The sequence below is a fragment of the Panthera leo genome, chromosome D4, assembly GCF_018350215.1.
Source record: "Panthera leo isolate Ple1 chromosome D4, P.leo_Ple1_pat1.1, whole genome shotgun sequence".
Taxonomy (NCBI): domain Eukaryota; kingdom Metazoa; phylum Chordata; class Mammalia; order Carnivora; family Felidae; genus Panthera; species Panthera leo.
Genome location: NC_056691.1, coordinates 92193070 through 92218831, shown reverse-complemented (window position 1 = coordinate 92218831; position 25762 = coordinate 92193070). Strand labels below are relative to the sequence as shown.

Here is a 25762-nt window from a genome sequence, read left to right as displayed (position 1 = left end):
ACATCTCACGTGAGACTCTTTAATAAAGACGAGGCTTCGGTACTTTTCCGTGTTTTCCGGAAAGACGCTGGCTTTCAGCTCCGTTCCTCCCCTGCTTCTTTCTTACTCTTGCTTCGTAAACCCTTGCTCCTGAGCTGAGCGTGGCCCCGTTCCCCACCCGATTCCCTAGGTGGCACGTGGCCTCGGGCCGGGCGCTGGGCCGGCCGGCCGGGTCCCAGGAGCCGCGCGGCCAAGGCCACCCCTGCCCTCCCGGCCCGGCTCTCGCCGCACCGGTCCACCAGCGGCGCGGGGAGGCCGACGGCCGGGGCCGGGCAGGGTGGCCGTGACGACGCGCCGCGGGCGCCCCTGCAGCCTGTCGCTCACCTGGCAGTTGAGGCCCGTGTAGCCCTGTGGGCAGGTGCACTTGTAGGTCCCGTAGCTGTCCTGGCAGGTGCCGCCGTGCAGGCAGGGCCGAGAATCACACTCGTTGACGTCGTGCTGGCAGTAGCTGCCCGTGAAGCCAGGCGGACACAGACAGGTGAAGGAGCTGATGCCGTCCACGCAGGTGCCGCCGTTGAAACAGGAGCTGGAGGCGAGCAAGCAGCAGGGGAGAAGGGTGAGGGGGGGGCGCGGCCCTGCCCGAGAAGCTTCCCCCGGACTCAGACTGCGGCGAAAGGGGCCCGACAGCTACAACAGGCGGCGAGCAGCCCGGATGACCTCAGGGAGGCCAACGGAAGCCCCGGGAGGCCCCAGCACGGGGCCGGGGACCCACCGCAGGCTCTCACGGCACCTTACGCCCACTTCCCCTGCCCCCTTTACGAGTCACGCTGGGAAGAGCTTTAAACACACGGGTATGTGGTAGTTAACATAAACATGAGGAAGGAACCAGAATCTGCACAGGCAACGTAGATGAGCGTGTCAGAGGGTGCGAGAACGCTGAGCGCTGAGCTTCCCGGCGGCCAAGGGAAAAAGCGAAACAAGACGGGCCACAGAGTTGAGGCTGACAGAAGGGGGCACACCCGTTCTCCAGGAGAAACCCCCCCCGGGGCTCCCGGGTCTCACACTGGTCGGCAGACCAAGGCTCGTTTAGAACACGACGCCTGCCACGGTGGGTGGGGAGAGCCGGCCAGGTGGACACCCGCTGGGTGTGCCCGGCCGCCAGGTGCTGTGCCCGACCCCCGCGGCCTGCTGCCCCGTGCGGCGCCCTTGCCTCTCTGTGCAGTCGGGCGTGTTGTTCTCGCAGTGGATGCCGCTGAAGCCCGTGGGGCAGGTGCAGGTGTAGCTGTCCACGCAGTCGGTGCAGTTGGCACCGTGGTGGCAGGGGTTGCTGGCGCACTCGTTGATGTCCTCCTCGCAGAAAGCCCCCCGGAAGCCAGGCAGGCAGTCGCAGAAAGCCGTGTTAACGCCGTCTGTGCAGGAGCCGCCGTTGTGGCACGGGTCTGGGGGGGGTGGGGGGGACAGAAGGCAGGCCTGAGGGTGGGCTGCGGCGTCCCCCCGGAGCTGGGGGCCCACGGCCCCCCACTCCTAGGCCCCAGGCGGCAGGGCAGGGGCAGAATGTGTAAGCTCAACAGTCAGGCCGACGAGGCTGGCGCCATCGTGTCCCCTGCCCACTTGGTGACACCTGTCTGGGCCTCAGCGTCCTATGACCCGGGGTCGGAGAGCCCTGCTCCCTGCTGGGTCATGACAAGGACCAATAAGGCTGCACGATGGGAGGAGCTACCCCAGCCCGCGGGGAGGGGCGGTGGCTCGGGAGGCTTCTGGAACCACCCAGAACCGCCCCTGGTCCCCGCGAGGCCCACAGCTGTGCAAGCAGCAGCCCCCCCCCCCCCCCACCGCGCGCCCCCCAGCACTTCCTCTAATTGAGCCCAGTGCCCTGGGCACGTCCCCGGGCACTGCGTCGTGGGTCCTCCCGCCTGGTGCCAGCCCGCTCCCTGCCCCGCGCCTGCCCAGAAAACCGCAGGTCCTGCCCAGAAAACCGCGTTAACAGGTGGCCGAGCGGGCCCCGCCACTCACTGGGTCGGCAGTCATCCACGTCCGTCTCGCAGTTGTGCCCCGTGTAGCCGGCGCGGCAGCGACAACGGTAGCCGCCGTTGGTGTTCTGGCAGGAGGCGCCGTGGCGGCACGGGTTCTTGACACACTCGTTGATGTCGACCTCGCACGTCTGTCCTGGGGGAGGAGGAGGGGGCCGACAGTTCAGCCCCCGCCCTCCAGGCCTCTCCGGCAGCCTTCTCTGCCCCGGGACCGTCCCCTGGGGGCACCCCAGGAAGGAAGGGGGCTCTCTGACTTGCGATCCCCCAGTTTGGGGCCAAGCAGACAGAAACTGGGGGCGGGAAGGGCCCTGCCAGGCCCATCTCTGCTTCCGGAGCCCCTACAGGTGGCTCTGCAGCCTGCAGAGATGGGGAGCCCCCCAGACCTCCCGCCCCAGGGGAGCGGACCCAGGCAGGGCTGCAGGGCCAGGAGGCCTCACCTTGCCAGCCTGCAGGACAGACGCACGAGAAGCTCTCGAAGTCCTCGGACTCCTGGCACTCGCCACCGTTCCTGCAGGGGCCGGGGGCGCACGGGGCCAGCACCACCTCACACGTGGCTCCTGAGGGCAAGGGGGACAGCGTTGAGACCCAGGGGGCCTGGCCCAGAGGACCAATGCCCCATGGCATCTCCCGACGGAGGCCCTGATGGCCCCTGAGCCGCCAGAGTCCTCTGACAGCCCCGTGGGGCAGGAGGGGGGGTGGGGGGTGGTGCTGCCCTCGGGACCATGGGCGAGCTCCTGGCGGAGTGAGAACCCAAACCGGGGGGCTACTTGGCTCCAAAACTGTCCCCGCAGGACACGGCCTGGGCCTCAACCCCTCGGGAGTGCCTGCTCCCGGCCTCACGCCCTCTCCTGGTCTCCTGGAGGCCTTAGAGCTCCTCCCAAGGGCTCTGGGGCCACAGGCAGCCCGCGGCCGGTCACGGAGGCCACCGAGCAGAGGCCGGACAGCAGGGGAGGAGCCCCGGCCCCGAGCACCCCTCCCCGTCAGGGAGCACCTGTGGTACAGGACCCCGGCGCAGGGAAGGGAGTCTCGCCAGAAGCGGGTCGCACTGGGGCGACTTTCCTCCATGGAAACCCAGCGGACAGCCTTCCTGTTTACGGCCGTGGGGGCTGATTCCCGGGGAAGAAAGGAAGCACTATCTTCCCCGTAGCCCATTATCTCCCTGGCCTGCTGGTGTGAGTTTCCAAGGCCTTTCTTTCTATCTGTTTCCACGGTGACCTAGGCAGGCAGGAAATTCGCCAGAGTTTCCGACAATTGTGCAGAGGGAAGCAGGAAGTGGGCAGACGGGAAGCAGGTCAGCACAGGCCGGCTCCTCCCCACCAGGCCCGCCAGCCTCCGATGCTGTATCTGCAAGGGACTCGTGCGTCCCAGGCAAGGGGCCCCTGGGCGGCTACCGGCCACAAGCTGCCTCACCAATGCAGGAGAGAAAATCCAGGTCCCCAGCTCTGGCCACAGGCTGCCTCGTGTGGTGGGAGCCACCAGCACGGAGACAGGCCCCCTCCTCCCCACCCCCCCCCCCATCCCCCAGCCTGGCCGGACAGGGCTCTCTCGGGACCTCCAGGCTCGTCAGCAGGGAGGCCCGAGGCTGTCCCCAGCGGCAGCGCCCTCGGCCCACTCCCAGTGGGACCCAGGGACAGCAGTGGTTGTGGACTTTTGTTTTTTAACACTTTGCAAATCTCTTCCACGGAGGGGACCATTTCCTGCGATCCCGTTGGCCGGGCCAACGGCAGACGCTGGGACGCCCAGGGAAACGCCTCCCGCCTCTGCTCGGCGCTAACAGAGAGCTCCTTGTTTCCCCGACACAAAGAGGGCCCGCCGTCAAAGGAATCCCTCAGGCCCGGCCAGCAAGGTTGGGGGGGGGGGGGCAGTCCGGCCCCCAGGGGCCCATGCAGTGTGGACGCTGGGCCGTGGAGGCCAGCAGCCCAGGCCTAGCTTGTGGCTCTGCTGTGCAACACCCCATCTCCTCCCCTCCCAGGCAGGCTGGCCAAACCAAGTACTCGGGACACGCTCGTATTAAGATCGCTGTCCAGTGTCCTATATAGTCGTGTGTGACTTTGGCAGAAATTTGCGGAATGAGGCCCGAATGTGGCCAGCCCTCAGCCTCCACGTGGCGAGCGGAACTCTGGGTGTACCTACTGAGTCAGGAGGCCCGGCCGGCCCCAGGAAAGCCACCGGGCACGCACTGTGCCACGCACGCCCGCACCCGCGGGCCCCGCCCTCACCTGTGTAGGGCAGCGGGCAGTTGCACGTGTAGCCGGCCACATCATCGATGCACGAGCCCTGGTTCAGGCACGGGTTAGACGCACACTCGTTGATGTTGGTTTGGCAATTGGGCCCTGGAGACAGAGGGCCGGTGGTGAGTGTGCCCATCACCCCAGAGGCTCTGAAGGGGCCCCCTAGGGTGGAGGGAGAGCCCCGCGCCGAGCCTACCCCGGAGGGTCTGCCCTGAGGGCAGCAGGTGCCTGTGGCGGGAGAGAGGAGGGAGGCGCCGCGGTCCCAGCGCCCCCCGAGGGCCCGCTCTGCGCCAGCACCCCTGCCCGGCCCCACTCACCACTGAAGCCCTCGCGGCAGGTGCACACGTAGCCGCTGGTCATGTCTCTACAGGCGCCCCCGTTGGCGCAGGGGTTGGACTCACACTCGTTGGTGTTGATGTCACAGTGAGCCCCACTCCACCCGGGGTCACAGTCACACGTGTACCTGCAGGGGTGACCACGGCGCCATTGAAGTGCGCCCAAGCTCCCGGCCCTGCTGCCGTCCCCAGGCCTGATGGCACGGGGTGGGGGGGGGGGGGCACCCCCACCCGAGAGTCCTTTCGCGGGGGGACCCCAGCCCCCACCCCGCCCAAGAGGGCGGCATGGGTGTGGCCGTGCCACATCCGGGCAGTCGTCAGAAGGCCACCTGCCACTCACCCACCACGTGGCCTTGGACACAGAGTACGAGGTCCCCGCCCGCATCAACAGCCCCATCCACGCGGCCAGCGCTGGGTGCGGAGCAGGTGTCAGGAACCAGGTGAGCTCTGCCTCCGCTCCACACCCTCGCCCTGCCGACACCACGCGTGCGGGGGCCACGCCAGCCGGGTGTCCTACAACTCGCTCCTGGGAAGGACGCCCCGGGAGAAGGGCTCGGGCCCACACACAGCACCCACGCCAGACGCCCATCGTGGGGGCCGGGCCGTCACCTGTACTTCTGACCGACCAGCCACATACCCGGTTTCCCAAGACCCTCTCCTCGGGACGGAGATTGGCTAGAATGGCTCCCGGGAGTCAGAAAAGGGCTTCGCTCGCTAGGCCAGTGGTTTGCTACACAAGCCTAACCTTAGAACAACCCGCACGGGTTGAGACGCACGGGACAAGGTGTGGGGGAGGCATGGGCTCCTGTGCTCTGGGCGCCACCCTCCCGGCACCTCCAGCTGCCCTCAGCCAGGAGCTCTCTGAACCCCACCGGTTCGCGCTCTTCTGTTGCACAGGCACGGCTGGTGAACTCCACCTGCAGCCCCTCTCCTGCTTGGAGGTGGGGGTGGGACTGTGACCACGCTGCTGGCCCCCAGACCCCCATCCTTAGGCGACCTTGCCCACCTCCTCAACACGGACCCAGGTGTGCCCCTTTCACCTCCGCGGGATGGGAGCCGTTTCAGCAGCCAGGACGGAGAACAAGGTAGACCCTGGTGTCACACACACGCGTGCTGGCTGCCGCTGACCCACAAGCGCGTCCGGGGCCCCGTGACCACACGTGGCCGTGCTGAGCACACACCAGGAGCCGGCGAGGGCCCTGCGAGCCCTTGCCCGTGAGGGGCACCCGCTCCCGGACTGTCCGAGGCTCCGCGCAGGCCTCTCCCTCGCCCGCCGGCCTCCGGGGACAGAGCTCCCGCCCACACCTACCCGTTGAGGCTGTCCCGGCAGGCCCCGTGGATGCAGGGGTTGCTGCTGCACTCGTTGACCTCGGACAGGCACGTGGGGCCGTGGTAGCCCTCGGGGCAGCGGCAGGTGAAGCTGTTGGTGCCGTCCTCGCAGGTGCCCCCGTGGTGGCAGGGGTTGCCCGCACACTCGTCGATGTTGACGTTGCACATGCTCCCTGGAAGCGGGGAGGGGGGCTCAGATACCCACAGCCGGGCCCCCCCAGAAGGAGGGGCAGGGGGGTCTTCGTGAGCAAGTTCTGGCCCCTCGGAGCCTCAGTTTGCCCCTGTTGAACCGGGGACGACACCCAACCCCTCTCCCCGGGTCCTTCCGAGGCGTAACCTGGGTAAGCGGGGGCTTCTCACGGGAGCACAGCGCCAGCCGGCCGGGCCCAGGGGCCCCGGGGACAAGGCCGGCGTCAGCCCAACCGCCCAGAGACGCCTTCGGGGAAGACACAGGACGCACGCCCAGAGGAGTCTGCCCTGACCAGGGATAAGGGGCTCGAGGGTGCCCGTCCCGGTCCTGGTCAGAGCCCCAGGCCTCCCGTGGTCTCTGCCCCAATGGGCCGAGGCTGGCAGCCGGAGAGCTGGGCCCTGGGTGGAGGCCTGCCCCGTCCCGCCCACCTGGGGACCCGGCGGAGTCGCTGGCCTTGACCTCGGCCCCTGCGGCAAGGGCTTGAGGGGCCTGGGAGGGGCAGAGCCCCAGCGGTCCCTAGGCCCCAGGCTGCTCACCTGTGTAGCCCGGCTCGCACGAGCACTCGTAGCCGTCGATCTTGTCCAGACACGTGCCTGAGTCACAGGGGCTGCTGGCACAGTCATCTAGGTTGGTCTCACAGTTGGGTCCTGGCGGTGGGCAGCACCGGAGGTCAGCTCCTGGGCCCCCCCCACCGTCCCCCCGACACACACACCCCGCCCCCCCGCCCTCCCCCAGGCACCTGTGGTCCCTTTGAGGCAGAGGCACAGGTAGGCGTTGTCGCGGTCCTGGCAGGTGCCGCCGTGGCGGCAGGGCTGGCTGTGACACTCGTTGACGTTGGTCTCGCAGTGGTGGCCCGTGTAGCCCGGCCGGCACAGGCAGGTGAAGGTGGCAACACCATCCTTGCACGACCCGTAGTGGCAAGGATCGGGGTCACACTCGTCAATGTCCACCTCGCAGTGCGGCCCCGTGTAGCCTGCAGGGCAAGGCCAAGGGCACTCAGGGCGGCTGCTCCCGGAAAGGCCCCAACCACACCCGGGCTCTCCCGGAGCAGAGTGGGCAGCGTGCCGTTCATCACGGGACCCCCCGCCCCTTCCCCAGACCCGGGAGCCTGCCCCCCCTCTGCCCACCGGCCCCGCACCTTCCGTGCACACGCAGGTGTAGGTGTTGGGCCCGTCCAGGCACTTGGCGCCGTTCCTGCAAGGCGTGCTTGCACACTCGTCCACGTCAAACTGACACAGGTGCCCGGTGAAGCCTGCGGCGAGGACAGGGAGGCAGTCGGACGCAATGGGTGCCGGGGGGCCCGTGGCCGAGCCCCCGCCGGGCCACAGCAGGGAGTCCCTCCCCAGGCCACGCTCCGGCCAGGGCCCAGTAGCCCTCCTGACCTCTCCTCTTGCTCCCTTTCAGCTCCTGCCACTGCCCCTGCAGGAGGGACTTTTCTCATACAGACTCTGGCTACTACGGTCCCAGCCATCCCGCGGTGAACGAGGTCCCCCACTCAGCGTCTGGGACGGCTGATTTATACCTTGCAGGCCCACGGCTCTGACCTGCCAGGCCTCCCGAGTGTCGGCGTCCTAGACCTACAGACCCTCCGGCCATGGGCTCCTGGAGCCCTCCTGTTGTGTCTCCTGCAGGCCAGCAGAGGTGGGGAGGGCGGGGCAGGCCCACTCCCTCCCAGCTGCGAGCCCTCAGAGAGCCGGGCTGGCATCTCTTCACCACCTAAGCTCCCCGGGGACCTGGGGACTATAATCCCGCTCCCAGGGGAACCCCAGCGGCAGGGAGGATTTCTGGGTCCCGGGCTCCCCCTAAGCCCAGCCTGACGTGGCCTGGCCTGACCACTCCCGAAGTGAAGTCCTTGCAGGCCAGTCCCTGGGGGACCTGCCCGGTGCCCCTCAGGACAGGAGAAGGGGCTCCCGTAGGACCAGGCCCAGACCTGAGCTAGGCCTCCTAGTGGGTCGTCGGAGCTCCCGGCCCACCTCCCCCAGAGGGACGGTGGGGGCTGGGCAGCAGCCCCGCTGGGGACGGGCCTCACCTGTGGGGCACTCGCACAGAAACTCGTTGATTTTGTCCAGGCAGCGGCCGTTCTGGAGGCAGGGGCTGCTGGCGCACTCGTCCGTGTTGACCTCACAGTGCACGCCCTCGTAGCCTGGGGCGGGGGGCGGGGAGGGGGCACAGGGGTCCGTGAAGAGCCGCGGCCACCCCCCACCGCAGCTCAGGGCACAGAGATGGACGCCCACGCCAGCCGCCGGCAGAGGCGACTGGCCAGCACCCTCCGTACCTGTTCTCCTGCGGCTCGCCTGGCTCCCGGGCCCCCCGCCCCCCAAGCCCTGGCGCTGCCCTCTGGGCTGGTGCCCCGCGGGCCGGCCCGGGCCGGCGCGGAGGCCGGGGGCACAGAGCGGTCGCCAGGGGCGCCGCAGCGGGGTCACCCCGACAGGCAGGAGGCTGGCTCCACGTACCCGGCATGCAGATGCACTGGAACTCCCCGATCTGGTCCAGGCAGGTGGCGTCATTCTGACACGGGTTCGAGATGCACTCGTTGACGTCAATCTCGCAGCGCGGGCCCGTGTAGCCCTGCAGACACTGGCACTCGAAAGAGCCCAGCGTGTTGATGCACTTGCCCGCGTGCTCACAGGGGTTGGCGCCTGGTGGGGGCCGGGGCGGGGCAGCACCGGTGAGAGCCTGCTTCAGGCACCCCGGCCACCGGACCATTCTGGGGCATGCCCGCCTCCCCCATCAGACTGGCAGTCCTCTCTGCTGGAGGCGGGGGGGGGGGGGGGGGGGGGTGCCACGCCGCCCCCCCCCCCCCCCCGGCAGACCAGGAACCCTCTGAGGGCGGAGTCGATGTCCCAGACTCCCCAGCAGCCCCCCCCCGCAACCGCACGACTTGCCCGACGCACCCAGCGAGCACTCGTCCACGTCCTGGCTGCAGGCCGGGCCCGTGTACCCGGAGGGGCAGGTGCAGATGGCCTTGCCGTTGACGGGGTTGGTGTCACAGTTGGAGCCCTCGTTGCAAGGGTTGCTGATGCAGGCGTCGTTTAGATGGCAGAGCAGACCTGGGCGGGGCGGCCGCGGTCAGCGGGGCGCTGCCTCTCCCGGCCTGGGTCCACCGCCCGGCTCCACAGGGACGGGCCTCCCACGGCCACGCTGCCCGGCGGCCCCGTCGGGCCCACGACCCCCAGACTACCCTGGGGGGCTCGTCACCAGCAGGCCTGCCCCGGGCACCCCCGGCCTCCTTCCCTCCGGAAAGGCCCCTTCGGCAAAAGCCATCAGCCGTGCGCCTGAGCGAGGCTGCACACGCCAGGCAGGGCCGGGGGAGCCCAGGGCGGTGGTGCCACGTCCCCTGTGCCCACGCCCCACCCCCCAGACCCGCCTCGGGGGGGGGCAGCCCCGCCCCCCGTGGCCGGGGCGCTCACCGGTGCGGCCATGAGGACACTCGCAGTAGAAGGAGGCCACTCGGTCGTGGCAGGTGGCCCCGTGGAAGCAGGCGGCGCTGGCACAGTCGTCGATGTTCTCGCTGCAGTCTTCCCCCGTCCAGCCGTTGACGCACACGCAGTTGTAGCCGCCGTGGGTGTTGTGGCAGGTCCCGCCGTTCTGGCAGGCGTTGGGCATCAGCTGGCACTCGTCTACGTCCTCGGTGCAGTACTGGCCTGCGGAGGCCCAGCCCGTCACGCCTCGACCACCGGGCCCGGGGGCCACCGCCCCCGGGAAGCCTTCCCAGGCAGACTCCTCCACCCACCGCAGCCTGGACCGCTGTATCCCTGCTGCCCCCGGCCCCCCGGCCCGGCCGGGCCCTGGCCCCCGTCGCTCTGCTGTGGGCACTGGTGCTCCGGGGGGGCCCACGCTTGTCCGCCATCCCCAGCCTGGCCGAAGCCCAGGGGACCCGACTGTGGCGCGGCCCTGCCTGGGGGGCCGCACGCAACCCGCACCGACGAGCTGATGGTAGGGCGGGGGCCTCGGCCCCCCGGTCGCGGGCAGGGGCTGCCCCGGGTCACGCCGCCCTTCCCGGACCGCGCTCCCTGTGCGGGCACTGTGTCGGGCGGGGGCCGCTCCCCTGCGTGTGCACCTGTCCACTCGGGCGGGCAGCGGCAGTTGTAAGTGTTCACGCCGTCCACGCAGGCGCCTCCGTTCTTGCAGCTGTTTCCGGGACAGTCGTCGATATTCTCCTCGCAGTTCTGGCCAGTGAAGCCTGCGGCAGGGGGAGCCAGGAGCCCGGTCAGACCCTGCCCATCTGTGCTCGCCCCAGCATCTTCCTGGCTGGACCCACGACACCCTGCTCTGGACCAGCTGCCGCCCCCCTCAGGGCCTGCCCCGGGATGCCCACCACCTCGGGGCCCTCGGGGTCCAAGCCCCATCCCCTGGTCCCCCTGTTCCCCGTGTGACCAGGCCCCACACTCCAGGGCCCACGTGTGACACGTTCCTCTCTGAGGAATCATTGTGCAAAGGGCCCGCTGAACAGACGGGGACTTGGGAACACGGGATCCTGGACGAGGCGTCGTAAAAATCCCGTGTAGCAGAGTTAACCAGGGGCGGCTGTAAGCGGGTGCTGCCTGCAGGTGAGGCGCTGTGCTGGGGCCGGGGAGGGCTCCAGGCAGAAGCCCGGAGGAGGCAGGGCGGACACGCGGCCCTCAGCTTCCCAGGAACAGAGGTGTGGTGCCCGCTTCTCCCCCCCAAGCCGGGCCAACCTCTGTCAACGTCGCCTCCACGCCAGTCACCTATTAACCCGCTCAACTCCCGCCGGTTCAATCATCAACCAACAAAGGTGCGCCTGGCAAGAGCCCAAACCTACAGCCAGTTACTAATCAATGCCCCTCCCGGGGCGCCTTTGAACCTGTCTCCTGCCCGAGGAGAGCCGATCCCCTCCCTCGGGCCGCCCACCCCACCGGTGCCCTGGGGGGTAAAGCAGGTGGTCTAGAAGAGCCGAAGTGGACAGTGGACAGTGTTTTAGAGGGAGTGCCCCAAATCAGAGCCCGGAGCCCGAGTTCTGACTCCCACGTATGTTGTAGGGGCCCGAGCACGCCTCCCCGCCCCCCACCCCAGTACCTCCGAGGGTCTCCTACAGGGCCGTGCGGCACACAAGCCTGGCGAGGCCTCACCGGGAGAATCTCGCCCCGCTGGCCCCAGCGGGAGCCAGCACCAGCTCCATGACCAGGGTGTCCCCTGGCGGGTCGCCCCACAGCTCACGTCCTCCAGCCCTCAGTGTGGCCCCTGGAGGGCAGGCTTCTCTTGAGACACGTGGCTGGATGTGAGGTCCCAGGCCCGAGGTCACCAGGCCAGCAAAAAGGCATCTGAACCCAGAACCCAGGGGCAGGCCTGGCGAGTGGGCTTATCTCTTGGCCCCCAGGGACAGCTGGCCAGCCAGCAGCCCTGGGGTGGTCAGGGGGCAAGGGGAACACCCAGCGACACTCAGGAAACGCGTGCCCTTCGAGCCCGCACACAAAGCTGGCTGGTGCGGTGACGAGGCCCCGGGCTTGGTGGCGGACAGGCAGGCAGAACGCTTCCCCTTTGCAGGGGCCGTTGGGTCAATCCTCCCGTCACCCCCAGGTCGGCTGGGCCCTGAGCGCCCAGGACCCAAACCCCACCGACCCAGGAGGTTTTTAAGCCTCTCGCCAATGTTACTATTTTTAGATCACCAGCCGCAAAACTGACTCAAAAGCTACAGCGGGAAGACCAGCCCCTACAGCAGGGACAGTGGAGCCGCTGGGGGACCAGCAGGGGCGGCTGTCCCACACCAGCCCCCACATCCAGGCCCCTGGGGGGGGGGGCAGCGACGTGAGCTCCGACCACATGGAAACAAGAGACCCGGGGAGGCACAAACAGGGAGGTCCCTGCAGCTGCGCCTCGTTCCCTAACTTGCACGTGGCTCTGGGGAATTCAAGGTGAGGGGCTCAGAGCAGGGCGAAGAGCCAGGGGCCATGAGGGCAGCGGCACCCGCGGGGCAGACGGGGCACTGGGGAGGATACGCCCGTCCAGCCAGGCTCAGCCAGGAGCCCGCCCTGGGGGCTGCAGGGACCCCGGGTCTCTGGCATGGGGGACAAGCGCTGGGCGGCTGCAGCGGACCCCACCCCCAGGCAGAAGTGAGAAGGTGGGAGACCAGGGAGATGCCTGGACCCTGTGCCAGGCTCCCCTAACTGGTACCCCCTTTCCAGACCCGCCCGCCGTCCTGTGTGTGCTGGGACACCGTCCTCCGAGCCCCGGCCCAACCCGCACCCCCGGGGCCTCCCCGGGGCAGTACCTGGCAGGCAGGCGCACTCGTGGGTGGTGTCCCCCGTGGGGCGGCAGGTGCCCCCGTTCTGGCAGGGTGAGGGGCTGCAGGGCACGTAGGGCAGCTCGCAGTGGGGGCCGGTGTGGGTGGCGCGGCAGGTGCAGCGGTAGGAGCCGACCTCGTTGTGGCAGGTACCTCCGTTGCGACAGAGCCCGGGGCTCTGGCCGCACTCGTTGACGTCCTGCCTGCAGGTGGGGCCGTGGAAGCCGGGCGGGCAGCGGCAGATGTACGAGGCCTCGAAGGGCAGGCACTGGCCGCCATTGGCACACGGGTTGGAGGCACACGGGTCGGCCTGCTGGCACATCTTCCCTGGGGGGCGAGGGGGGGGGAGGGGTCACGCCGGGGTCCAGGGACAACTTCCAGGCACCGTGGAGGTGCCAGCCTGGCGCAAACCTGTCAGCACCGTCTCTTTAATTGCCGGGACCCCACGACGGGACACGGCCATCTTCCTGGAGATGGGGACCGAGGTTCCCGGGACACACGGCCAGCGGGGGCAGGGGGCCCCGAGACCGGACCCAGACTGTCCCCTCCAGAGTTCGTGTTCTCTGGAGAGCTCGCCGTCGGAGGTCCTGATGCAGGGCCAGCGGACCCTGGGGACCTCACTAGACGGAGGGCCCCCTCCTCGCAGAGGCAGGGAGCCCCGGGGTTCCCGGAGCGGATGTCGGGGCTGGAAAGGGGCCCGGGGACTCGAGGGCGGGGGTCACGGACTGCAGAAAGCCCTGGCCTTCTCCCAGCACGTCACGGTGCACGGGCAGTGGGGGGAGGGCCGGGGCCAGGGGGGGGCCTCACCTGACCAGCCGGGGGGGCAGCGGCACTTGTACTCGGTCAGCGTGAGCAGGTCACAGGTGCCGCCGTTGCGGCAGGGCTTGGCGAGGCAGGCGTTGTCCCGGGGCGTCAGGCAGAGGGGCCCGGAGAAGCCCAGGCGGCAGGCACAGGCGTAGTCCACCGGGCCGCCGTGGTCCACCGCGTGGCACGTGCCCGCGTTCTTGCAGGGGGCGCTGAGGCAGGGGTTGGGCGCCTGGCATCGCCGGCCCGCGAAGGCACCGCTACAGCTGCAGCAGACAGGCCGGAGCGGTTACTTCCACCGGCTCCCCGTCCGCCCGGCCCCGGCCCCCCGCACCGTCCCCGGGGAGCGCCAGCCGCGGTCGGGCCCCGCCGCGGGCGGCACGTCCCGGGACCAGACAGCGGTGGGGGCCGCACGACCTCACGCGTGGGCCGACGGGCTGGAGACCGGAAGGCTCCGCGAGGCCGGACCTGATTGCAAACCCTCGTGAGCGTCTGCGTGGCCGCAGAGAAGGGGACACACGGGCCCACAGCCGCTCCCAGGGAGGGGGTGCCCCGAGACCCTTTGGTGTGGGGGGCTGGTCTCCTCTTTCTACCTCAAGCTGTTCTGTAACCAACGTGCCTTATTTGGGTAATAAAACGGTCCGCAGCTTTACTTTTTTTTTTTTTTTTTTCTTTTTTTTTTTAATTTTAAATGTTTGTTTATTTTTGAGAGAGAGAGAAAGAGTCAGAGCGAGAGGGAGACACAGAGTCGGGAGCAGGCTCCAGGCTCTGAGCGGTCAGCACAGAGCCCGACGCGGGGCTCGAACCCACGGACCGCGAGATCGTGACCTGAGCCGAAGTCGGCCGGGTAACTGACTGGGCCACCCAGGCGCCCCCCAGCTTCTCTTCTCTTTTTTTTTTTTTTTTTTTTTTAATTTTTTTTTTAACGTTTATTTATTTTTGAGACAGAGAGAGACAGAGCATGAATGGGGGAGGGTCAGAGAGAGGGAGACACAGAATTGAAACAGGCTCCGGGCTCTGAGCTGTCAGCACAGGGGCCCGATGCGGGGCTTGAACTCACGGACCGCGAGATCGTGACCTGAGCCGAAGTCGGCGCTCAACCGACTGAGCCACCCAGGCGCCCCAAGCTTCTCTTCTTTCAACACCCACACGACCAACAGACATAAGGCTGCAGACACAGCAGAGTGGCTCCCGCCGGGGGGGTCTCACCTGCCGGGAGCACCACTGGGAGCACCCCAGCTGGCAGCCCATCCCCCACCCACACTTAGTGCCCAGACACGGTCTCCTCCTTTGGCATCAAGTCTGCACGATGTCCAGGCAACATCAGCTGGGAGCAGACAAACCCATTTCCCAGCAGGAGAAATCAAGGTGTGCCAGGAGGAGCATCCTTCCTGAGCTCTTGGCGAGCCGGCCGGGCTGGGGAGCAGGGGGAGCAGGGGGGAGCAGGGGGAGCGTGGGGGTGAAGGCCACCATGTCTGCAGGGTCTATGCTGTGCCTCTCAGCGCACTGCTCAGTCTCCAACAGGAGCAGATGAACGGGAGGGGGGGGGGTTCTCACGGCTTCTTTGCAGGGACAGGGCTCAGCACATGTCACCCCACCACAGGGCCTCCCTTGGCCACCTGTTGGTCCGGCTTCTGGAGCCTGGGCCACAAACTGCCCATCGAGGTCACCTTGTGGCCTTGTACTCGAGGGAAAAGCTCAGGAAAGGCTCTGGGACCAGCCAGGCATTGTTCTTCCCAGGGGCAAAGCCTCTGAGGCATAACGTGCCCCCGGCCCGCCCCCGGGCCGCCATGGCCTGGGAAGGCAGCCGGGACGCTGCACCCACAGTCCTGGGCCCTGGGTGGGCGGGGCCTCCTCTCCCTGGCAGAGGCGGGGGCTGGCGGGGAACCTCGGGTCCCCGGATGAAGAGGGAGCTCTCCCAAACATGAAAACACCCCTGCTTTCAGAGCCCACCCATCACACTGGGACACTGGGGACCTCCACCCTCAGCAGAGGGCAGCCTGCTTGTCCTCACTGCCTCCCCCCCCCCCCCCCCCCCCACTGCGCCTGACCCAGGGACTGGAATCAAGCCTGCATGGGTGGGGTGGCCGTCGGAGGGGCTGGGGTCTCGGGGTCTCTGCATGCCTGGGAGGCATCTGTCTCCCCGAGGGCTTTTCTCTGCGGCTACGGCTTGGGTGCGGCGGACAAGGACAACACGAAATGGCCACTGGGGCTCACCATCTGTTGTCAGAAGCCAAAAGTCCCAAACCAACTGGCTTAAAGAAAACAAGTCGCCTCCGGGGCCCCAGGGAGGGAACTCAGGCGGAGTGAGGCTCCTGCCCAGCCTGGTCAGAAGGGCGCAGTGGGGCCGGCCGGCTCCTGTGAGACGGACAGACCCCAGGAGCAGGTCCCCTCACCCCGGCACGGCCACACCCCAGGAGGCTGGGGAAGGGGGTGCTCGGATCCAGTTACAAACCGCCTGGTCCCGGCCCGAGTGGCACTGTGGGCTCGGAGTGCAGCGATGGGGGATGGGGGGGGCAAGGCAGCGCCTCCCCCAACCTATCAATGCCCTCCATTGTCAGGCGGGAGCTGGCCAGCGCTCACCGCTTGGAGAAAAGGCTCTTTTTTCTTTCCCAGCCACTGACGGAGCGGGCGGGTGGTGGGTACCGGAGAGAGGGCGCTTGGTCATCAGAGCAGGGTGGGAGCCCGCCTTATCCACACCACCCTCTCCCTCTCTGAGCCCTGCTGGCTTGAAGGTGGGGGAGGCCTTCGTGGTCCCAGAGGGTGTCCCTGGGGCTCCCCTGCCACCAGACCAATCCCTAACTCGTCAGGACGCTGGGCGTCCCCAGAGGCACCAGAAGGCTCTGCCCGGACGCACACCCCAGACCCTCCAGCCACGGGACAATATCCCTGTGAACGGGCCCCTGCTCTCCAGCCCCCCGCCCGCCCCCCCCCCCCCGAGTGGGGACCCCCGTGGGAAGACTGTGGGAGAACCCACCTGGACGGGTCACATCCTAGCCAACGAGGCCGGGTTACGCCGGGCCAGCAAGGGAAAACATGCCAATAAATCAGGGGTCGGTAGTGCGGACAAAGGCTGGCCGGGGAGCAGGTGCGCCTGTGGCCGGGGACGCGGGCGGCAGCTGCTCCCAGCCGGGCGCGGCGGGCCGCCAACCAGGGCGGGCGGGGCAGGAGCCAAGGAGGCTCCTCCGCGGGGGAAGGCGGCAGCTGACAGGGCCCATTGTCTCCCCTGCTCCTGCCCAGGCCAGGCGGACACCGCCGCGAAGGCACGCCGCCCAGCCCCACGGCTGCCGGGCACCGTCAGCGCCCCAGCTACAGGAGGGGCGGCCCCTGGAGACGGAACAGTAGAGGCAGGTGTTTTGTGTGGTGCGTGGGGTCCGAGGTACGACCGGGGCTGGGCCGGGAGCCTGAGCCAAGAGGAAGCACCCAGCCCGGCACAGCGTCTGGGCCTAGAGGCGAGCGCGGACATCTGGGCCAGTCCCGAGGCCACCCTCCCCGCCACCCCCACTCTGGGGTGCTCCAGCTCCGGGCCGTTGCTTTCTCCTCTGCACCTGCGAGCGCCTCTCCCCCGACCTGGCCGTATGCTGGAGCTTTGCGGGGACGCCCCCCTGGGGCCCCCTCTGCCCACGCCACCCAGACTTCCCTGTGGGGGCCGGAGGGACCATAAGGCCCCTGCTTGGACGTGCCCAGTCTGTCCTCCACGCTGGACCTGGGGGGGGTCAGTGCAGGCCCCTGGCGGGCTTGACGAGGAAAACCGTACCCCACACCTGCCTCGAAATTGAGAGGCTTCCTACAGCGGGCCCAGCTCAGGGCCTCGAGTGACCTAAGCAAGCCCTCCTGTCGGCCCTGCGCCCCTCCTGGAGGAGGCCACCCAGTGTCTGCTCCTCCCCCTGCCTGTGGTCCTGTCCTGTCCTGGAACCCCCAGGCAGCCCAAGCAGCAGGTGAGTGACAGGTGGGGGGGGTGGCTCCAGGGGAAGGGCTGTGGAGGGACCACCAGGGGGCCGGGCTTCAGGCAGACACCCTGTCCCCCTGCCCCGCAAGGAGCGCCAAATGGCTGCCGGGCCTGTGGTCCCACAGCCGAGGACGAGGACGCTTTGTTCCCCGCCTCAATATTTCCACTGTGCTGGCTCCCGCCCTCCCCGCCCGCCAGCGCCGCTCCATAGAAATGCAAGTCGAGGGAGCATCCGGAGGCAGACGGTGCCTCGACCTTTCACCCGGGACTAATTCTAAATTGCGCTGTTTTCTTTTCTAAGCTAAGCGGCCATCTGCCACCCCCAGGGGACAGATGACAGCTCCCTCTGCCCCAAACTAGGAAGAGACGAAGGACTAAGCAGTGAGAAGTGCTGTACTCAGTTCTGCCCTCAAGGAGTTTGTGGTCCGGGGGTGGGGCCCTGCGCCCCCCCCCCCCACCAGCCGGTGGGGGGCAGTGAGGTGGCACCCCTCCTTGTGTCTGCAGGAGGAACCCGAGATTCTCCAGGACAGGTGCCTCCTGGGGGCACAGCTGAAATGCAGTTCGATCAGAGGAACTTCGGGGGGTGGGAGGGGTGGGTGCAGGGGGGGCTCCCCGCCCCACTCTGCCTGCCGGGACCTCAGTTTCCCAGGAGTGCAGCGGGGGTGGGGGTCAAGGGGACCGCACGTGCCCCTCATCTGGTGACCTGGCCGTTTGGGCAGAGGGCACTCACTCTAGGCAGCACTGCGTTTGATGTGTGTATTTCCTACCGCGTTTCTGGGAACAGATTTACCGGCCCAGCTGAGCTGCTGCGTCTGAGGGCATCTGTGGGGACACAGGACTTCCCCTGCACAGAGCTGACCCACCAGGACCTCCGGGCAGCACAGCACCGCCTTGCCCCCGCCACCGGGCAGCCCGCGTCCTTACAGCAAGAAGCCACCTGGATGCAAGTAGCCATCCCTTCCTTAACCAACTCCACCTCTGCCGAGCAGAATGCGGGCCTAGAAGCCCCCTCCCCGAATCACCACTGCTGCCCCTCCTCGAGCTTTCTGCCCAGGAAGCGATGTCTGGGGCCCTCGGGCTCCTGCTGTACGGGCCAGCCAACGCCACATCACCGGAGTCCCCTGGTGACAAGGGGTGGGCACGGACGGGAGGCTGAAGCTCCTCCCAGAGCCCAGCACCGCAGTGCAAAGCAGAGGCCCGCCAAGGCCACTGCCTTCCACCCAAACCACAACACTCGGGGCCGCTGCCGCGAAGCCAGGCCCACCCACCCCTGCGCGGCTCGGCCAGGAGTTTCTGAGACCCCCGGCCTGGGAAGAAGAGAACCACCCACGTCCCAGCCCCCCTACCTGGGGCCACCCGTGGACTGGGTGGGGAAAGCTCTGGCCCCTTGCTACAGGGGCAGACTGAGGCCAGGACCTCAGTCCCCTACAGGTGGAGCCATGAGATGGGGGTCAAGGAGCCGGGTCTTTCTCTGGGCAGGGCTTGGGGGCGCTCCCGGGACCTCAGCCCCTCCTTAGGCAAAGGCCAGTCCAAGTCCCGCCCCCTACCCCAGCAGGGAACCCCTGTCTTCCAGGAGGGACTGGCTGCCAGGTGGTGATTTGCTCACTGCCTGTAGGTAGGCGGGAGCTCAGGGGCCTCCCCGGCCTGTGCCCTACCCGGGAGGGGGGTGGAGCTGGGGGCCTTTCCCACTGGGGACAGCAGGGACAGCTCAGCTCTGGGGAAACAAAGCCTCCAGGAGAGGAGAGACTTGGGGCAAGTGGGCACTGGCCCGCTGCCCTCACCCCCAAAGTCCCCGGCTTCCTTTCAGACCCGCAGAAGCTTTTGTCCAGACACCTGTCCGCGGGGCGGGCTAGGACCCTGCCAGCACCTCCGCTGCACTCAAGCCCCTCCCGCCCCCCCCCACCAGCCTTGGGCTGTCTCCCGGCTTCTATCCCTTTCTGCTCCAGCTCCCTCCCCCACCTGACCTGCATTCAGGGGGCACAGGGTGAGGGTGGGGCAGGTGTGCAGGGGCGACCACAGCGGGGATCGGGGCCCCTGGTGGGCTGGGGCTGCTCCCAGGGCCTCGGGGCAGCGAGGGCTCTTCCTGACAGACCCACAGCCCAAAAGAGCAGCCCAGCGGGCGGGGGTGGGGTGGGGGGGTGCAGCCTTCCCCGAGGGCCCAGGCCTTCCGGCCCCAACAGCTGCTGACAGCGCTCCCGGCTTTGTCTCCAATCTTCTCCCCAGGTTGCATCTCTGGACGGTCTAAAATCTGCCGGGAACAGGAAGCGCAGGAACAGCTCGGGCTTCCTTCCTCGGCTCTGGGGGAAGCCCTTTGTGGGAGGATGAACCACCTGCCCTCCCGGGAAGCCACCTTTCCCACCGCAGGGAAAACAATGCCCCCAAATGGCTCATTGTCCCCATGTCACTCAGAGCCGCCCCACCCTCAACGTGGGAAGCAGCGGCGGCTTCCTGAGCTGGCCCGGCAGCAGGCACCCAGGCCCACCCATGGTGTGGGGTCGGGTGCTTGCAGGGACAGCAAGCACGGGGTCCCCCAAGGTCACGAGAGCGCCAGGGCTGTGAGGCACGTCAGAAAAACCTGCTGCACACACCCCCCCAACCCCCCAGTCTCCCAGAAGCCAGAGCCGCAAACTAGAGACAAGGTTGGGACGCGTGTCCTCCCTCGACTGTGTCCCCAGAACGCCTGCGGGCCCCCCCCACAGCCTCGGGGGCCTCTGCTCCCCAGCAGGGCGGCACCCACACCCGCACCCCAATCGCTCGGATGCAATGAAGGAATCGACAGGCTCACGAGGCCACAGGGAGGACTTAATCCAAAACTCGATTAATGAAGTCAGCAACTGCAGACCAAGCTCCACGCCAAAGCCAGAAATGATTCTGGCAACTTCCCGCCTCTGCTCCCAGAAGCAGATGCCATCTCAGGGGACGTGGGGAGCGGAGAAGGCTGTACGCCCAACCCCAGCGGCTGACCAGGGCAAGCACACAAGGGGCACCTCAGTTCTGTGCCCCGCGCCTCGCAAGGACACCAAGGACCCCCTCACGTGGACTCCAGGAGGATGAAAGACGACCCGTAATTAGACCGCCAGCTTCAGCTCGTGGGGTTCCCGCGACGGCCCTGAAGCTACACGCTGGGCCCATTTCACAGATGAGAAAACCAGGGCTCAGGCGCATCATGCCCACAGTGCCACCTGGATGTGAATGCAACTCCTAACTTCTGCTGCCACTGGCGGTGTGGCCAGGAGCCAGCCACCCAGGCAGTCAGAGCAGGGCCGCCCCCCTAGAGGCAGCTAAGGGTCCAGCAGGAGCTCCGAGCACGGAGGAGGGAGGGTGTGTGCCCCTGGACCCCCGATGCCCTGCCCGGGAGGCCTGGGTTCCTCACCTGGCCACCCGACCCTCCCACACCTGGAGGGCTGGAGCACACAATGCATTCTTACGTCCCACAAGCTCAGCCGAAACACAAAACCCCGGCTGGGGGTGGGGCGTGGGGGAGAGCTCTGGGACTCAGGAAGCCTCCCAGCCAGCTGGCAGGTGGGACTTCTCCGGGTCCCTGTCCAGCAGGAGGGCTGGTCACACCTGTGCCGGGCACCTACCAGCACCCTCGCCCGTAGCACCCCTGTGGCTTTCCCACCTGGAAAGCACTGGAGGCTTTCCTGAGATGACAGGGACGGAGGTCGCACCCAGCCTGCCCCTGCTGCACTCCGCCGAGGACCCTGGGACAGCCCCGGACCCTGTCAGGGCCAGCTGTGGGCTGCCTCTGGCTAAGCCGAGGCACAGGCATTCGCTCAGCAGGGGTCCCAAAGGTCACTGCCATCCGGCACCAGTCACCAGCCCCGTTCTATCTGGCCTCCTCTCCTCACTCACACCCACCGAGCACGGCCGGCCCCACGGGCCACCAGGCCCCACACCCCCCCCCACGTTTGCACACCTGGCTATCACCTTGGGCCCAGCACCGCCTCCAAGGTGCCCTGGGGCACAGCGAATACCAGAGACAGAATCCAGCCAGTTGCACCAGGCCCGGGGTGGGGGTGGGGCGAGGGTGGGGCCTGCACTGTCACCCTCTGGGGACACCCGGGTGTCCTGGGACCGTTGGCATGGGTCCAGGGCCCTGTGGAGGGGTTTCTTCCCCTGCAGGGATACTGGGAAGTTCTTGGGCCGGACTTGACCTTCTGTCCCAGCATGACCTTGCCCAAATGCTGAAGCAGGGCTGGTCTCTGGGACAGCTTTCTGGACGAGACCTTGCAGCACGAGGCAAGGGCTCCAGGACAGAGGAAACCTCAACCAATGCGTTGTGTCGGGACAAGGGGGAGGGTGGCACACGGGACCAGTCGGTCACACGAACACAAAGGGGACACCCCAAGGACGGCACCTTCACCGGCCAGCAACTCTGTGGGATGCTCTGCCCGGCTCAAGGTCCTGAAGGAAAGGACCTCAGAGAGGGGAGTGGGCAGCCCAAGGTCACAGAGCCCACACGGTAGGTGGAAGGAAGCCGGTGCTGGTGGTGGGGCCGCCACCCCAGCCCTGCGGGAGCCCTGCGCTACAACGGGGGAAAGCCCAGTACACGGCTACCAGTGTAGACGGCATCCCCCTGCAGGCTGGAAGCCAGGTCTTCCAGAACCTGGAGCCGCCCACCTGCTCGGGCCTCCACTTCCGGCTCTGCGCCCACCCCCATCGCTGGCCCAGGCCCGAGTGAGCATAGCGCAGGGGCCAGCCGAGCCCGGACCCGGGGCCCCGGACCACCGGGCAGGGTGCCACCCCACTCTGAGCCCCAGCCACACACGGATGCTGGGGCTCACGGCCACGCCTGGCTCCCCGATCTGGCGCTCAACCAGACAGGGCCGAGGCCGCCCTCATTCTGACCACTGGAGGGAGGAGAGAGGGGGGAAGCCCCGCCCCGTGGGCTGCCCCGGGGGAGCCAGGACCAGCCAGGCCGACAGGTGGAGGAGTCCTCGGGTTGACCCGGAAGGCCCACGCTGCAGTGACCTCACCCAGGCCCTCTCGGGAGGGAGGGGAGACCGGGGCCCCGAGGGGCAGGACCCTCCCCACCCCCCAGCCTGAACTCAGCATCTCTCTTACTAAAAAGCTGTTGGGAAAAATACACACACTCAAAACTCTGGCTTCTTCCCCAAACGTCTCATTTCCAGTAACTGTATAGTTTCCGCTCATCAACAAACCAACGCGGAGGAAATGGTGGGAGGCAGGTCCCCAGCCCGGCGACAAGGCCCTGCTGTGAAGGCATGGCTGACCCTTCCAGAGGCCTCCAGCTACCGCTCTCCCCGCCCACCCTATCCTCTGGTGCCCCCCGGCCTGGCCGGGCTGGTGGGAGGCCTGCTGTGGCCTGGGTCTGCCTGCCCAGCTAGGCGTAAGTGGGGGCAAACTCCTCCCCAGGGGCCTGGAGCAGGCTGGTAACCCAGGCCCATCAGCACAGGGTCAACAGCGGTGGCCCCCTGGGCAGATGCCTGTGGCTCAAACTGTGACCCAGGCCGGGCCGCCACCGTGGGGTGAAGACGGCAGGAGGCTGGCCCGGAAGGGTCCCCAGGGACAGCAACAGCTTCTTCCCAGCCCAACCCAGTGACCCGTGTGGGTCCCAGAACTCTCAGGGTGGGTGGGCAGGCGTCTCGGATGTCCTGTGGCCACCTCTCAGACCCCACCCCTCACAGTGGGATGGACATGACCATCCGGCCTCGGCTCCCCCGTGGGGGGAGCGGTTTGCTCAGCAAATCACCAGCATCAACAGAGTGACGAGGGGACAGAGCGACGAGGGGACAGTGACGAAGGGACAGTGCCTAGGGGACCGCTTTCCCAGCTCAACCGAACCAACTGGAACGCTGAGAGCACACGACTGCCAGCCAGCCCACCGAGGGGTCAGCTGGGACAGCTGGGGACAAATCCTCTCACCCGCTCAGGGCGTGGCCAGGATGAGTCCCAGCCCCAGACCGCACAGCACAGGTGGTAACGGGGCCACGTCTCTGGTGAAAATCTCAGAGACCACCCCCTAGCATTCGGCCTGACTTCCCGCTGATCAGACCGGCTCCCACCCGCCACCCACCCATCTCTGAGCAGCCTGTGGAGTGGGGCCAGATGAGCTGCAAGTGTCCTGTGGCTGAGGGACCCCTCCTTGGCGGGGTGAGCTGTCTGGGTCAAGAGACCACAAAAGCAGCATCTGGGCCTGGCCTGATCCCGAGACACCCCAGCGCTGCACTGGGCCGCCAGACTGAGACCCGGCAGGGGCTGGCAACTGTACCAGAGGGACGTTCAGGTTTGGGAACCGCAGGGGTGGCCGTCGGAGGCCAGGCTCCCCAGTGCACGCCTCCCCCTGACCAAGGCCTATTGGAAAGCAGGACTCCTTCCAGGAAGCTGGGAGCCCCAGACAGCCCTCTCGCTCGGGCGAGGGAAGCCCCAGGGCTGACCTCCAGAGAAAGCCCCCAGCCCAACAAAGGGCAGCAGAAGGGGCAGGCCGCCTGGTGGGAGAAGCCGAGAAGCCCGGCCTCTCAGAGGTGTCCACAACCCGCTCAAAGCAGCAGCTTTGCATCAGAGAGAGGACAATGCTTAACCTAATTCACTCTAAGGTGTTAATGACAGACATCCTGATCCCTGCTGATCCCTGCCCCTGAGCTTAGGGGAAAGTGGGGAAAGTTGTTTGGGGGCCACCTAAGGTGGGTGCGGGGTCAGAAGGGACCGCCTGATGGTGAAATATGGGGTGTTTCTGCCGAGAGTTCCCCGGGGTCTCGGAGATGCACAGTGCCCCCCCCACACACACACACCCACCAAGGGATAGAAGTCTGGGCTGACACTGAGAATCCAGGGAAAGACGCGCTCTCACCCCACGGGAAGACCCCCAAGCAGGCAGATGGTGGGGCCAGGGGCCCGCCCGCTCCCGCCATACATCCTCTGCTGGGGCTCTGCCGCCTGGGACCTGGCCCGGCCCCCGTGCCTGCCGCCCCCCCACAGCGGACTCACCCCGAGGCTGCAGCAGGCCTGGTGCACCCAGCTGGGCTGTCCCCACAGCACCCGGCCCCGCACACAGTAGGTGACGATGGCACAGCTACTCTTCTCTCACTGGCTACTGTCTGTCCTCCAGTCTGGTTCTCAAACGTCCCTTCTCCTCTCCTGCACTTAGGGCCTGCGTCCACCTTGCCTGCCCCTGGCACACAGTAAGTGCTCAGTCAAAACCCTCCTCCCACCGCACCCCTGCAGGGCTTCAGCTCTGCGGCCCTGCGGGCTCCTCAGGCCGCCACCGCGTGGGGGCTGGCAAGAGCACAGGCCGCGAGGGAACCTGGAGCCTGAGCAGGCCGGGGCCGCAGGCGTGCCAGGCTTTCCCGGGCGACTCCCCCGGGGACATGCCAAGCCCCGCTTGGGGCAGGGGGAGCTCTACTCGTGTGAAACGTCCAGGACAGGCCAATCCAGAAACGGAGAGCAGACCGGGGCTTGCCAGGGTCGGGGCGGGGGGGGGCTGGGAAAACGGGATGACTACTTAGTGGGCCGGGCCCGGAGGGGGAGCACGCAGGCGCTGTAGGGATGCGGCGGGAGGAGCGTTTTTACTCGCGCCGGGGGCAGCAAGGTGGACGCAAGCCCCAAGTGCGGGAGAGGACAGGTGCAGGCCCCAGACAGGCCATGAGAGTAGGACCGGGGCGGGGCGGGGGGGGGGGGGCGGCGGCAAAGCTTTGGAAGCAGATAATGGTGGTAGTTGCACAGCCTCGTGAACGTATTAGATGCTCCCGAATCGTACACTTCAAGTGGCTAAAATAACAGAATTTATGGTGCGTGTGACCGACCAGCAAAACCCCCATACGGGTATCCACTGCCCCCCAAATCTATTTGTCAACCCGCGTCCCAGGAGCAGGGTGGGGCGGGGCGAGGTCTCCAGAAGCCCACCCAGGCTGCTTCAGAGAAGGGCCTTCCTCCAGAACACCTGTCAACTTCGGCCCCCTCTGCAGGGACCCGCCCCCCTCCTGGCGGGTGGGCCAGGTGGTGAGAACGCCCCGGAGCCTAGCCCTGGCCCTGGCCCCAGACCTGCGGAACCTGCCAGGCAGGAGGCCTGACTCCCGGGCACCTCCGCCCCCACCACCTGTGGCCACCACCCAGGCGTTTACAGGCCTGTGCAGGGGTCCTGCTGGGCCGCACCCGCAGGAGAACTCCAGGAGCCCCCAAAGCCAGCTCCCTCACGTATAGAGGGGGAAACCGAGGCCCGGGTCCACGTACCCAACCAGAGACGGTCAGGCCCCAGCGGGACTGGGAAACTTCAGGATCATCAGACACATCCTGACCCACGGTCACGATGCCCCGAAGTCAGCTGCTCGTAAAAGCCTCTGGGACTCTGGACGAGCCTGCACACGAAGGTGAGAGCTGACGTAAGCCGGCTTCAGATCCCCCCCCTCTCCTGCCCCGCCTCTTCCCCTCAGCCTCAGTTTTTCCCACCTGTAAACTGGCGATGAAAAAAAAAAAAGCAGCCGAGCAGAGCAGAGCTGGCCACCACCTGGAGGGGGGGTGAGCCAGGGGAGTAAACCGTCTGCCAGGGGTTTTATGAGGCCAGATAAAAGCAGCTGTCTGTGCGTGGAGTTGTGAGTGTTACGTTATTGAGGAAAGCAATCTAGCTGCTCAATCAACTCGACAAAGCCACATCCTTTCACTATTTATAGACAAGACACGAAACAGGAAAGGTGCCCTCCCCACCCCAGGAGGG

The 25762-nt window shown here is 67.3% G+C and overlaps 1 protein-coding gene across 2 annotated transcripts in view; it reads right to left on the bottom strand.

The window, feature by feature from the left end:
• NOTCH1 (notch receptor 1) overlaps positions 1–25762 on the bottom strand; it is a 44261-nt gene that overhangs the window by 12483 nt on the left and 6016 nt on the right. For both annotated transcript variants that reach the window (XM_042913704.1, XM_042913705.1), the window contains exons 3-19: positions 13143–13405; positions 12324–12662; positions 10155–10277; positions 9505–9738; positions 8989–9144; positions 8548–8733; positions 8124–8237; positions 7233–7346; positions 6834–7067; positions 6631–6741; positions 5885–6077; positions 4558–4703; positions 4229–4342; positions 2447–2566; positions 1993–2145; positions 1190–1418; positions 364–565 (exon numbers count right to left, since the gene is read on the bottom strand). In XM_042913704.1, the coding sequence (XP_042769638.1) occupies positions 364–565; positions 1190–1418; positions 1993–2145; positions 2447–2566; positions 4229–4342; positions 4558–4703; positions 5885–6077; positions 6631–6741; positions 6834–7067; positions 7233–7346; positions 8124–8237; positions 8548–8733; positions 8989–9144; positions 9505–9738; positions 10155–10277; positions 12324–12662; positions 13143–13405 (3031 nt within the window). The remainder of the gene's footprint in view (positions 1–363; positions 566–1189; positions 1419–1992; positions 2146–2446; positions 2567–4228; positions 4343–4557; positions 4704–5884; positions 6078–6630; positions 6742–6833; positions 7068–7232; positions 7347–8123; positions 8238–8547; positions 8734–8988; positions 9145–9504; positions 9739–10154; positions 10278–12323; positions 12663–13142; positions 13406–25762) is intronic.